General features: G+C 38.4%; 1 protein-coding gene across 1 annotated transcript in view; it reads right to left on the bottom strand.

Moving 5' to 3' along the window:
* Positions 1-8,082: 8,082 nt before the first annotated feature.
* The window catches only part of LOC124718779 (centaurin-gamma-1A), a 327,380-nt gene continuing 322,515 nt past the window's right edge, over positions 8,083-12,947 (bottom strand). Inside the window, exon 17 of the mRNA XM_047244390.1 lies at positions 8,083-12,244. Coding sequence (XP_047100346.1) covers positions 12,113-12,244 — 132 coding nt within the window. The 3' untranslated portion in view covers positions 8,083-12,112. The remainder of the gene's footprint in view (positions 12,245-12,947) is intronic.

The following is a 12,947-nucleotide window of genomic DNA, read 5'->3' as shown; positions in this document are numbered from 1 at the left end:
CTCTGAGCACTATGGGACTCAACATCTATGGTCATCAGTCCCCTTTATGGAGTTGTATAGAATAGATAGGCATATTTATATACCATATATATTTAAAAGTGTGTAGTCCATATCCATCTGAATGTTTATTAGGCTATAATGTAAAAATATGATGTGAATCAGTCAAGATTTTTTCGAGATTTCTGCTTTTGATATATTGTCTACACGAATATTATTTATATGCCATATATATTAAGAAATATATACAACCTATCTTCACCCAAGTGTTGACTAGGGTATAGTGTAAAAAGTTCAAGTAAATTGTTCAATAACTTTTTGAATTTTTTGCTAGCAATGTTTACCTTTCATATTACTTATAAGTATCATGTATATGTTTAAAAAATGTGTGGCCTGTATCAATCAGAATAATTGTTAGAGTATCATCTAAAAATTTTAAATAAATTGATCAAGGAATTTTTTTAGATTTTTGGTAACAACGTTAAATGATGACTTGTCTTTATATGGTAGTGTAGGTAATCTAGACAATTTGTAGTGCAGACAACCACTCACTCAAAATTAGTTACATTCAGCAAGAACTTTCCTTACTACATTTAAAATAATCTAGAATAATTCCCATAATATTATAAGTGTGAGTCATATAATTTGTTGTTAGTATGCTTCACAGAAGTAGACGGCAGTGGCTGCTTGTGCCTGCTAATGTAGGAGTGGACTAGTAGTTCCATATTCTTTCAGACCCCACTTCATTACAAGATTTACAGAACATTACACGTAAATGGAATAAAGTCAGCTTTGATCTTAAGAGTGCTGAAATCTCATGCATCCTGTTTACACTGCTACTCACAAAGTGATGCATTTTTTAACTCTGTTTCTAAGAAAATTTATGATTCTCATATAATTTGGGCACAGTAGTACCACTGATCACATCACATACCTATTAAAAGTTTTGATTGAAAACAGTGATAACTGTTAAGTTACATAGCAATTAGACAAACCTGGAGCTTTGGATTTGTAGCCAGACAGTTACCCTTTTGAGCTAAATATATTAAACATTTTTTTAAAAAATTCCTGAAATGCTTTTACAATTTTCTTTCTGTTGTTAAAATACTGTGCCCCCACCATCTTAAGTGATGAATTGTGAGGTTTACCCAAGAAAAGTTTCTGTTTCACCTTCTTCATGATCATGTTGTTTTCTATTAACCCTCAAGTAATTCCTGAAAAGGTAACTCGCGTGAATAACAGGTGTCATCCACAACATAAAATGGTGAAAATGGTGTATTTGGACACATTGAGTGGTGTATATGGATGATTTTAGAAGCAGTTGATTTAAATCTTAATATAATAAATTTAATACACAAATATGATAAGGTATACACTAGGTGATAAAATTTTGGCAATTGTTCATAAATAGCTTCAGTACCTGTAGATAGCAGCCAACTAGTCATTCCCTCAGTGAACACCTCTATCAAGGATACTATCAGACCTGAAACATCTCAAGTGCAACCTGAATCAGTTTCTACCCATACACAAATAACACAGTTCAAGTCTGTTATCCCACAACTTCGATAAAACCTTTCTTGAACATCTCAGAGATCCACACAGACATTACAAACCAATAAGGCTCTCAGCTCTATAACATCAGTTTCCTTAGCACCCTTTTCCCTAGAAAAGTTACAACGAACTTCACTGATGTAGATATTAGTACATGTCGCAGTAATGGGCATTATATTTTCATTTAACAATGTTTGTAATATCTGTTTCTGTCTTTGTTATATGAGCTTCATTTTTTGGTCCACAGAAATGTATGATAACATAACAAGCTCTTATTCTTACGTTGGTAGGATATTTATTTATCGCCCACTGAGCAATTCTGTCTTTTCATAAAAGGAATATGTCCTTTTGAATTACTTCTTCCTGTGATTCTTGCTCCGTTCCTGAATAATAACCACTTTCATGCACACAATCCTCATTCTTCGAGTCAATAATATCGCTGTAAGCATCTTCATCACTCAGCTCTTGCAACTGTTCCATACACACATCAGGATCCGTGCTAAACTCTGTTCTCAGTTTTTTTACATTTGACATTTATTCCAAATACTAAAAGCAAAGAGAATATTTACTTTTTATAGGGAAGTATTCTAGGTAAACATCAAATTACCTCTAATTGATTTAGATACAACTAAAATTACACACATGAAAGTTGTATTGAATATAGGAAAACAATTATTTCAGACTGCAGGAGTGATGCTTGTGCGGATGACCAGTGCCCTCCAGGCTACAATAATGGTTGTGTAACTGAAAGTCAATGACAGCTGACAGCAACGGATGGAGAATTAACAGAAAGGTACTGCAAATGGTGCGAACTCAGTCTGGCCCACACAGACAAAATTTAGTGGGAAAATCACGTTTATGAGGTGTATCATTCACACGAGCAATGGAAGGTTAATAGGAGTAGTACAGGTGACCACTCATCATACAGCTGAGGCGTTGAGCAAGAGACTGACATGTAAGTATGACTGGTGGAAAATGCTGCTGAGCTTTCAGCTAAAAAACAGTCACAAGGTCCTGATGTTGTTGCTGACAGGATGAATGTACTTCCGTGTTGTATGAAGTTTCCTGTACTGATGGATCCGTAGGAACCAATTTCTCCATTTCCTCTTCCATCTCCTCCTCTCCCACAGCTAGTCACCTGTGGTTCTATTGATTTTCTCCTTGTTTCTTTCTTTATCTTCTCTTTTTTTCTCCTCCTCATCCCCCCCCCCCCCACTCTCTCTCTCTCTCTCTCTCTCTCTCTCTGTGTGTGTGTGTAGGTGTGTGTGTGTGTGTGTGTGTGTGTGTGTGTGAGAGAGAGAGAGAGAGAGAGAGAGCATGTTTCAAGACAAAAATCCGATTCCACAATGAGTGACTGCTAGTATTTGTACTTGGCCACTTGTCATTTCCTTGCATTCTGCTACAAGTTTCTGGGTGTAGTAATTCCCTTGCACTGACACAAATTTTCTTTGCAGTTATGAGAGCAGTCTGAAAAGTTCTCAGCCTGGAAGTGAAAACGACAGTTTATACTTTCAAAGAAGTTTTATTTTTCAACATAATCTCCTCTGATTTCGATACGTTTCACTCAGCAGTGTTCTGATGCCATTATCACTTCTCTATAGTATTTCCGAGAGTGCTGTAAAATACCGACCTACAGCCACAAAGGCTTCTCAACTGGACAAAAAGCACTCACGAGTGAGAAATTTCTTCGGTTCTGAGAGTAGATGGAAGTCCTAGGGAGTCAAATCTGGAGAATAGAGTGGATGTTCCCACACTTCATAGTGCAAATCCTTCAATTTCCTCATTGCCAATACACTTTCATGAGCAGGTGCATTGTCCTGACGGAAGAGGACTTTTTTAAGGCGGGTCTGTTTTTCACAAATGCTTGCGTCCAGTTTTGTTACGAGTTGAGGGTAGTATTCTCCAGTTATGGTTTTATCTTTTTCAGCACGGTCAATCAACAAAATTCTTTTCGCATTCCAAAACACTGACGCCACAATGTTTCTCGTTGATGGCAAAATCCTTGACTTCTTTGGATCTGAAGAACTGGTTTCTGTCCACTGCATACACTGCTGTTTGCATTCAGGTGTGTAGTGGTGGATCCACATTTCACCCACTGTTATGTATCGCCACAAAAAGTTGCTTCTGTTTATTTAAAAATGCAGCGAGCACTTTTCGGAAAGCGCCGTGCGAAAGCATTTGCAATTCGCAGTGAGCACAGACAGCACCCACTTTGTGCTAAACTTCGTCACATTCAATTCCCAGTGCGAGATGTCACCGACACGTCCCTTTGATATCCCTGGAGCATTAGTAATTTCATACGCCTTTATATGCCGATCTTACAAATAATATCGTGCACTCTGTCGACGATTTATAGTGTGCTCGCACTTTATGGGTGGCCTTCACACAGATCGTCTCGGACACTTTTGCAGGCACATTTAAACTTGACCATCCATTTCTTCGTGGTGGAAAACTGAAGGAGAAGAGTCGCCATACACATTTACAAACTGCAAATTAATTTCGGTCAGTGTTAAACCTTCTTTTATGAGTTTTCAACGCCGTGTGCACTAAAACTGCTTCAAATGACTGCCTACAGTCAACTGCTGCCTGGAATGACTTGCAGTTTTATATGGTGTGTACTAAAACATGTACCAATATAACGAGTAGTTCACTAATGTGCCTCTTTCTGTATTTGACGGGCAATGAGTGTCTTGTCTGAACTATCCAATCACTGTTGCACACTTACTTTACTTTTTCAAATCCATTAATACACACTTTGCACCTCACTTTAAAGTTTCTGCATGACAGCCACAGAACAGCACTGAAACTATTAAGTGGCTGCTCTCTGGAAGTTTTACGTGTGGCCTATACGAGAGTCTCCCACTACACAGATTAACATCGCAGGGAGACAGTGGCTGATCAGTACATTCATTAGCGAGGCAAAATAACAGAGTACTGCTAACTGACATATTTGAAAGCTGAGAAAAACTGTAGCTAACTTTCAGTACTTGAGTTTCTTCCTCACAGAGGAGAACAGGTTCACCTGTAGTGAAGCTGTTGGGAAAAAAGTCATAGTCTCCCCCCAGGCAGTATTACCTAAACTTTCCCTCTTTCATCCCCAAGGAAGGAACCCACAGATATGAAAGCTAGTAACAGTTTTTTTTCTGCTTTTAAATGTGTTTGTCAGCAGTATTGGAATTCAACCCTTTAATGTAACTTACAGTTAGCCACTCTGTTGCCTTCTATTTCTAGTTTCCTTGTGTGTTTCTTCCATTTGATACTATACAGATTCTGTGTACTATGTGGATGTCCACTCACTGTTCATACCTACTTGCATTATTATTATTGTTATTATCATTATCAGCAACAATATCTCACAAACATTCATAATTTTCTGTTCTTTTCGTGAGAAATGAAAGTTGCACTACGTGCTTTATTGTCCGCATACTGTAGTATTTTCTTCACTGAAATCAAGTAGACTTTAGCTTTTAGCTGAAATTTGACATAGATGTTATCTTTGTAAATTTTTAGGTGAGTTATTCTGGTGGGCAAGTGTTGATGGGCTGAAGACTTGATGCCCTGTATTTAGGTTCTAGTAAACTTATAGATTTTCACACTTTTTTCCTTTTCTTACAATTTCATCACTAGAATTCAGTAAAACACACACACACACACAATTACATGTGCATTATTTTCTACTTTTGTATGTATCTACTGTCAGTATTTTGTATACAGAGTATAGCAAAGTCTTTATGTTCTTTTGAAGAGTTCTTCACATCTGTTGTAGAAAATTATGTAGAAATGCTATATGCTGACTTTATAGCTTATCCTTCACAAATTGAATACTTTTAGAGAGAAATGTACTGTGACATAAAAAAGTTAAGATGGAACTTTTTTTTTTCCTTTTTTGGAGAAAGTTCTTTGAAATTATCTGGCGCCCTCCATGCAGCAAGTGGTTAGTCAGTGCTAGAAGGTTCGTTTGAGCAGTTACCAGCGGGTTCACGTGCCTGCGCAGAGCTGAAGTCGCATATGAGCAGTGTTTTCTCCTGCTTTCTGGCTACTTGAAGTGGGGCTGCTTGCGGTACGAGCAGTAGCAGTGAGCTGCCCAGACGCTACCCAAAACAATTTTTCTGGTGGGCCTAAGCTGCCAGATTCGCGCATGCGCAGAGCAACCTGAGTTGTAGTGGGGGGGGGGGGGGGTCCTTCTCCACGTGACCTGTGTATATGTTTCGTCATATTGCTGTTCTGTCTTCGTTTACAGCTCCCACGTCAAATGAAAACAAAACAGATTTCTGTGGCCGGGAGCCACCAAGTGAATTAATATACATTCTCATAATCATGAAAGACCAAAATAAGTTGGTAGTTTCAATTTTCTGATTTTATATTATTTCCACGTTATTAGCAATCAACCATTAATGCCTTAATGAAGCTATTGCTGTCAGTTTTGTAGAGTAATTTGCTTCTTTTTCTGTGGAGACAGTTAGTTTATTTGAAACGAAGTGTTTCATTCCGCACTATTGGCTACTTTCAACTTCCTTCAACTTCAAGTGCAAATTTTTATTTTCTGGGATGAATGACATTATACCATAATAAAGAACCAAACATGAGAATACAGTACTGGACCTCCAAGAAAATTGGTATCACGAAAACCACATAGAAAACCTGAATATCAGGTACTTCAGAGTGCATCTGGACATAGAAACATGCAATTAGATCAGAATGAAGCATTTTAGTACGGTTTATGAAATTATTATGCTGCTGGAGTAGTCTCTGATATCCTGTTCCTTTTATGACACTGTAAGATCTCTTAATGGTATATACATACGAACTTACATAAACATTGACTTGAAGCTGACTAAGTAGGCAAATTTGGTCAGTTGTGTTGAGCTAAATATTTTGTTTCAAATATATTGACAGCTGTGGCAGAATTTTACAAATCTGCCTTCTGTGACACAGTGTTTTTCGATCACAAGGCACTTGTCTAGTACTTCCTCTAGGCCTGAAGTTATTTCTTAATTTGTGTTTACATCTTAAATTTATAGAATGCCATTCTATGCTAAAGTGTAGACTGACAGCATACTGTGTTTTATCGTTTTAACTCCCGACATAGCTTTACATTTATTCCTAAAGTAGAATACAAACTGTCAGTTGTACAATTTCTTTGCCTCAAAGACAACCTTGTTAATTTTTTACACATTTTGAAATAGTCATGAAATTTATTGTCCTTTATTCTGGTATAAGCTACACAAGAAACTGTTTATATATATATATATATATATATATATATATATATATATATATATATATATATATATATATATATATATATATATATATATATATATATATATATATATATATATATATATATATAAAAAAAACAAAGATGATGTGACTTACCAAACGAAAGTGCTGGCACGTCGATAGACACACAAACAAACACAAACATAAACACAAAATTCAAGCTATCGCAACAAACTGTTGCCTCATCAGGAAAGAGGGAAGGAGAGGGAAAGACGAAAGGAAGTGGGTTTTAAGGGAGAGGGTAAGGAGTCATTCCAATCCTGGGAGCGGAAAGACTTACCTTAGGGGGAAAAAAGGACGGGTATACACTCGCACACACACACATATCCATCCACACATATACAGACACAAGCAGACAATTCTTATATATATATATATATAAAAATAGAGGGAAACACTACATGCGGGAAAAATACATCCAAAAACAAAGATGATGTGACCCACCAAACGAATGCGCTGGCAGGTCGACAGACACACAAACACACACACAAAATTCAAGCTTTCACAACCAACGGCCGCTTCTTTAGGAAAGAGCTCTTTCCTGATGAAGAGGCCGTTGGTTGCGAAAGCTTGAAATTTGTGTGTGTGTTTGTGTTTTTTTGTATGTCTGTCGACCTGCCAGCGCTTTCGTTTGGTGGGTCACATCATCTTTGTTTTAGATGTAAACCTGTTGGAAATGCTACATAACAATATTGCAGATTTTTTTTTTTTTTTTAAAAAAAAAAAAAAAAAAAAAAGAAGAAGAAGAAAAGAAAATCTGTCAAAGTCAACCCATAGCAAAATGTTATGGTACTTCGAGCTGTGGAGTCTAATTTTGAAATGATATTTTGCCAATAACTGCTTCTTTATTTGCATCCTTTATCCGGATGGGATATGATAAAACAATTGCTCTAAGTACAGCTCTGTATGTCCTCTCAACAACATGCTGCAGGGCTGCACATGGTCACGTGATGCCCCACCACGCACGAAATTCCACCAGAAATGCGATGAAACATGTATGAGCAGAGCAAGCACCAAGCATGGGCTGCCTATGTCATCGTAGCTGTGCATGCGCAGTACAGCCTGTTGTCTGGCGCTGTCTGGTAACTGCTCAAACGAACCTAGAGACTCAATTGCATAAATTGTAACTAAACCGACTCACACACATTACCTGGAAACTGGTGTGGGGGATGGGCAGTCACAATGAGAAGAAAGCAGCTTATGTCATTCATTTTATTGTAACAGCGTCAGGCATAATAAAAATGACTGGTATTATTTACAAGAATCTTTGGCCAAATTTTACACAAGTTAGGAATCACTGTCAAATTTTTCATCAGCAAAAAATAACTTTTGTAAGAAGCATACAAAAATTCACTTCTGAAAGCAACTTGGAAAAAAGTAGCATTGCATAAATGAATCTTAATGAAGGAAAATTTTATGTATATCATATATCAACAATACAAAATTAATTGTTTCACATAGATGATAAACAGTGTACAGAAGAGAAGCAACAACACTGGCTAATTATTATAAATAACAGGCACAGTAACATTAATGTAAACTACCTCTATCATTGGTGCAACAATTCAGCTATCCATAACTTGTGCATCATCATTAACACATGTTTATTATTTTTTGTTTTAATGTTTTCTACACTCCACATACTTCTTTTGAAACATCCAATGAAACAAATAGCTCCTCCTTCATTTGCAAACTGCAAAGAAGGTGAGAACAGAAAGAAGAGTGGTTGTCAGAACTGAATTACTGATAAATTTCACATTACATCAAACTGTCTTTTTGTAAGAGCAATAGGAAGGAAACTCTAAATGGTCTGACAGCATACAAATAAACACACTTTTATCTTGTAAAGTATTCGAATGGTACATCTTTATTTAGATCCTGTATATTCAGAGACAACCACATACAGAAAAAAGAAAGGATTTCCCAAAACACACACTGCTTGAAGTATGGTCTACATTTCTTATAAATATTGGTATTTACATATATTATATACAGTGATTATCTTCAAAGCAGCAGGTATTTATAAATATATTGCTCTTTTTCCACTACGATGTAAAGGGACTGATTTACACTGTTTCAACAAGTGGAAGAAATATATTCCTGAAACAATATATATACAAAATATACATAACTTTATATATTAACAAATGTGGAAACTAATGGTGAATAAATTAGCACACACGAAGTAACTCTGAACAATAAAAGCACACTGAAATAACTAAAGTGAGAATATTGTAGTACACAAGAGTAAACAGTCAGAAACAGGGCACTGTTATGCAGAATCAGAAACTGAGGAAACAACACCACAATAAAAGAATAAAGTGCTGTAAAATAAATCAAAGGTTTACATAGCGTTTAAGCTCAGTAGAAAATGATCAGGTGGTGAGTGGTACTCCACAAATCTACAGACAAATATACTGCCTTTAGCATTTGGGCTAGAAGGCACTATTTAGAGCAGTGGCACTCCAGAACTAAAAGAGGCACAAAAAGCGTGAAACAGTACGTGAAGGCACTCGACGACAGCACGTGCCTGCCACTACAAGTAGAGGAAGTATTTACAGCGAAATTCCAGCTTATTATGCTGAAGCCTTCTTAGAACACGAGAGTCTTACGACTGTGATTTATGAAACTAGTCAACGGAATGTCGGCACACCGTGTACCGTATGAGTCAGTCAGCTTTGGTGATACTGCACTAACGTCTTTAGAGATGGCAGGAAACTGCCAAATGTCGACGACATTTCTGTATGAGGATCTGAATTTTATTTGTCTGTTGCAGTGTGTGTTTCTCCTAATGATCGTGCAGTTACTCTGGTGCCTGGACAGATATTGTCATTTTGTTTTTACTTTGTTTTTACTGCTCATCACATGTTTTATGTGATGTCCAATGTCAACAAAAAATGTCAATTTATTCCTCATTATAGTCAACTGTCTTCTGAAAGTGGAATTTTACATGCCCATAGATAGAGCAGTCTCAAATTAGTCTACAATGATATTTGGTGTAAGTATGTGTTAACAGGGAAAACAAAACAGGAAGAATAGCCGGTAGTGCATCAAGGAATGAATATCACTGCTCCTGTGTCGGTGTATCGTGCGAGAGGCAAGATGACACCCCACAGAGGGAGGGAAGGAGAGAGTCGGGTGAGAAACAGTTATGGGTACGAGGAGTAAAACTGGGGGCCAAACCATAGTAAAATATAATCCACGTTATTGCATTAAAGATGCAGAAAATGAAACACCACGCCTCAGTCAAAACATCTCAAAAGTTGTAGCAGTACAGGTATGCGTCCACTAGGTCTGCTCTCGAGCAGCTGATAACGGCCAAGACTGACACATCGGTAGATATTTGTTGGCTGAGTCTCCCTTTCCTGACTCCTGGACTTCTGGTTATTTTCTGTGTTTTGCTGTCCCTGTTATAATTTGCATCATTCAGTAGGATACTGCACTGGGGGGCAATACTGAATGCGAACATAAAATGTCACTCTAAAAAAAAAAAAAACTGACACTTCTCGTTGACACCGAGCTTTGAAGAAAACTTGAGATGAGCGGCATTTGTTTGGGCCGACTCAATCTACACGTCTGCAGAGACAAAGCTACAGATATGTACCAAAATGCCAGAGCTAACAACTCTTAGGAGAGGGCATCTTATGTGGCCACAGTTTTCATTTGTCTTCAACAACTACTAAGTAAGTGTAATGACAGAGAACAGGGAGCCTACACCAGCTGAGGGATATTGCGAGGACCCCCAACTGTGTGCCGTCTGGCAAACTCCGAGCATATCTCTACCGTTGCACTGTTCTTTTTATTGATAATGTGTTTCAGTATGAGTTTGTTTAGAATACACAGCTAATGTTCTAGCCATTTATACAAGAATTAAAGATGTTTGGGGCAAGAGAGTTTAATAATACACGTACAGTTTTCTTTTTCTCTGCAGGTGACTGGATGAATACTTTTGGCAGAATAATTGTGGCACTGAAAAATCTGTAAACTGTGAAAAGACAAATTGGCATACAAAATACAATGGAAATTCAGTTGGTACAAAAAATTCACTATCAGTCTCAAAGGTGCAGAACTAAGAACTTTACACTATAAAACAGATTGTCAATACGCAGACGGTTCAGCAAATCACTCGCGCTTGTGGTACGGATTCTGTGTGGATGTTGACAGACAATAAATGCACAGTGCAGATTTTTTCCATTACAGCTGCAGACAAGGTCACGGTCGTCGCCAACACCGGACATTAAACTCTGGGTAAATCACGCAAATTACCAACGAATCGCATTTAAATGGTGCACTTTCGATAAATGAGTTCCCGTCCTCAGACCGAGTGTACTAGTATCGTCACAACATTAAAAGTAAACAAGTATGCCTCTGGCACAGGCAACACGTCTGACGGAGCCACTAGGGGACAAAGAGTGTCACTCTTAGGGTAAGGCGGAGGCTGTCTGGTCTGACATTTCAGTGTCTAATGTTTGTTTGCTTTTAGTATCACCTACATTCTCATACAGGTCACCTGAGAATAGACACTTCTACGGCCGTAACTTTGTGTGCATTTGAGTGTCTGGGTGGTTGCGTGTGTGAGTGAGTGTACGTTTACTTGAGAAAGAGCGAGAGCTCAAACGCTATTGTAAATACAGTTTCTTGTCGTGTGTTTCTGTGCACGACACATCACTCAGCTATGGGAGAGGAGTCACCTTTCCTGTATTTTATGTATTATTCCACACAGGAATTTCCACTGTTGTTATAGAAATCCCTTTCGGGAAGATGTCGTTTCGTACGTGGTTTATCACTAATAATAAGTGATCGAGACAAAGTTTAATTCTCCAGTAAATACACAGTTTTTCTGTATACTTAAAACACTCAGTTTCAAGTAAATGCCCAGATTAGTTCCCAGAAAGTGAGAAAGTGCAGTCGAGAAACACGCTCTCGTAACGGATACGTAGTGCAAAGGAGGAAGAACCTTAGGTGTGTGTAGGAAATGATTAAATATCATACAAAAGGTGAAGCTTCAGGTCATAGCAGAAGAGACCAAAAAAGGCAATTCTGGCCAGTACAGAAGGTAGTGAAATGATATACAAAATTCTCACATGAGTATTGACAACTCATAGGAAGAGAGAGAGAGAGAGAGAGAGAGAGAGAGAGAGAGAGAGAGGAGAGAGAGAAGGTGGCTGTGGCGCCGACCAGCTGAGATTCACAGTCAGAGCGTGGCAGGGACCACCTCGAGCCCCGCCCCACCACCTCCGGTCTGCCGGCTTCAGCCCGTCACGTCGGGCGGCACCCTCCGCTACGTGCCGCCACCTGGGGCCTGCCACGCGCAGCTCGCCAGCAGTTCTACCAGCTCGATATCTTCGCTGCCCGCGGCGTACGCGAGGCACGTCCTGCCCTCGTGGTCGACGGCACGGACGTTTGCGTTGTTCTGGAAAGGAGAGCTCGAGTAAACTCGCTGCACAAATGGTAAAATAAATACCGGGAAAATGCTTCGACAGTGGATACGGTGAAAAAAGGGAGTCACGTTTACTATTAGTCTTCTCTCTTCTCACTTCACATTTCAGAGGGTCAAACTCTTGTCAGTGAACAGATTTATTTCGATTAATAAGTTACGGTTATATTACATAGTTCTTCTACGCACTGAACTATGCAGAGTAGGTCTAGTAACATTTAAAACGTAATGAGAACATATAAAATGATGATACTGCCAACAGAGAGAGGGGAGAGCACGTGCAGACCTCGACAGAACTGTCGGGTTGTTGGGCTCATGATTCCAAATTATTTCTTATGCTGTGCAGCTTATGGCACATTTTACCAGTCACATGCACACGTTCTAGCTTTATGAGTAGATATACTTGTGGTTTACATAAGTAATGATGAGTGGGTCCTGGTTGTGACCAGTCTGGTGTGTGGGCATATTTAATAGCAGCATTGACATCAGTAGCAAACACACTAGTATTAAAACATACATGATATAGTAAGAAATGGCTGCTGTAACACACAAATTATGACTACTAATAATATAAGCTGACAGATAAGCACTTCAGCTGATGGGGGTATGAACTGTTGGTATGTGGATGGAGCTGTTGGGCTATACAAGTTGGATCCAAAAGCTAGTGAAGTTTTCAGCC

Source organism: Schistocerca piceifrons, chromosome 10 (assembly GCF_021461385.2).
Source record: "Schistocerca piceifrons isolate TAMUIC-IGC-003096 chromosome 10, iqSchPice1.1, whole genome shotgun sequence".
Classification (NCBI taxonomy): domain Eukaryota; kingdom Metazoa; phylum Arthropoda; class Insecta; order Orthoptera; family Acrididae; genus Schistocerca; species Schistocerca piceifrons.
Note: the sequence above shows the minus strand (reverse complement) of the source record. Positions and strands in the feature narration are given on the sequence as shown.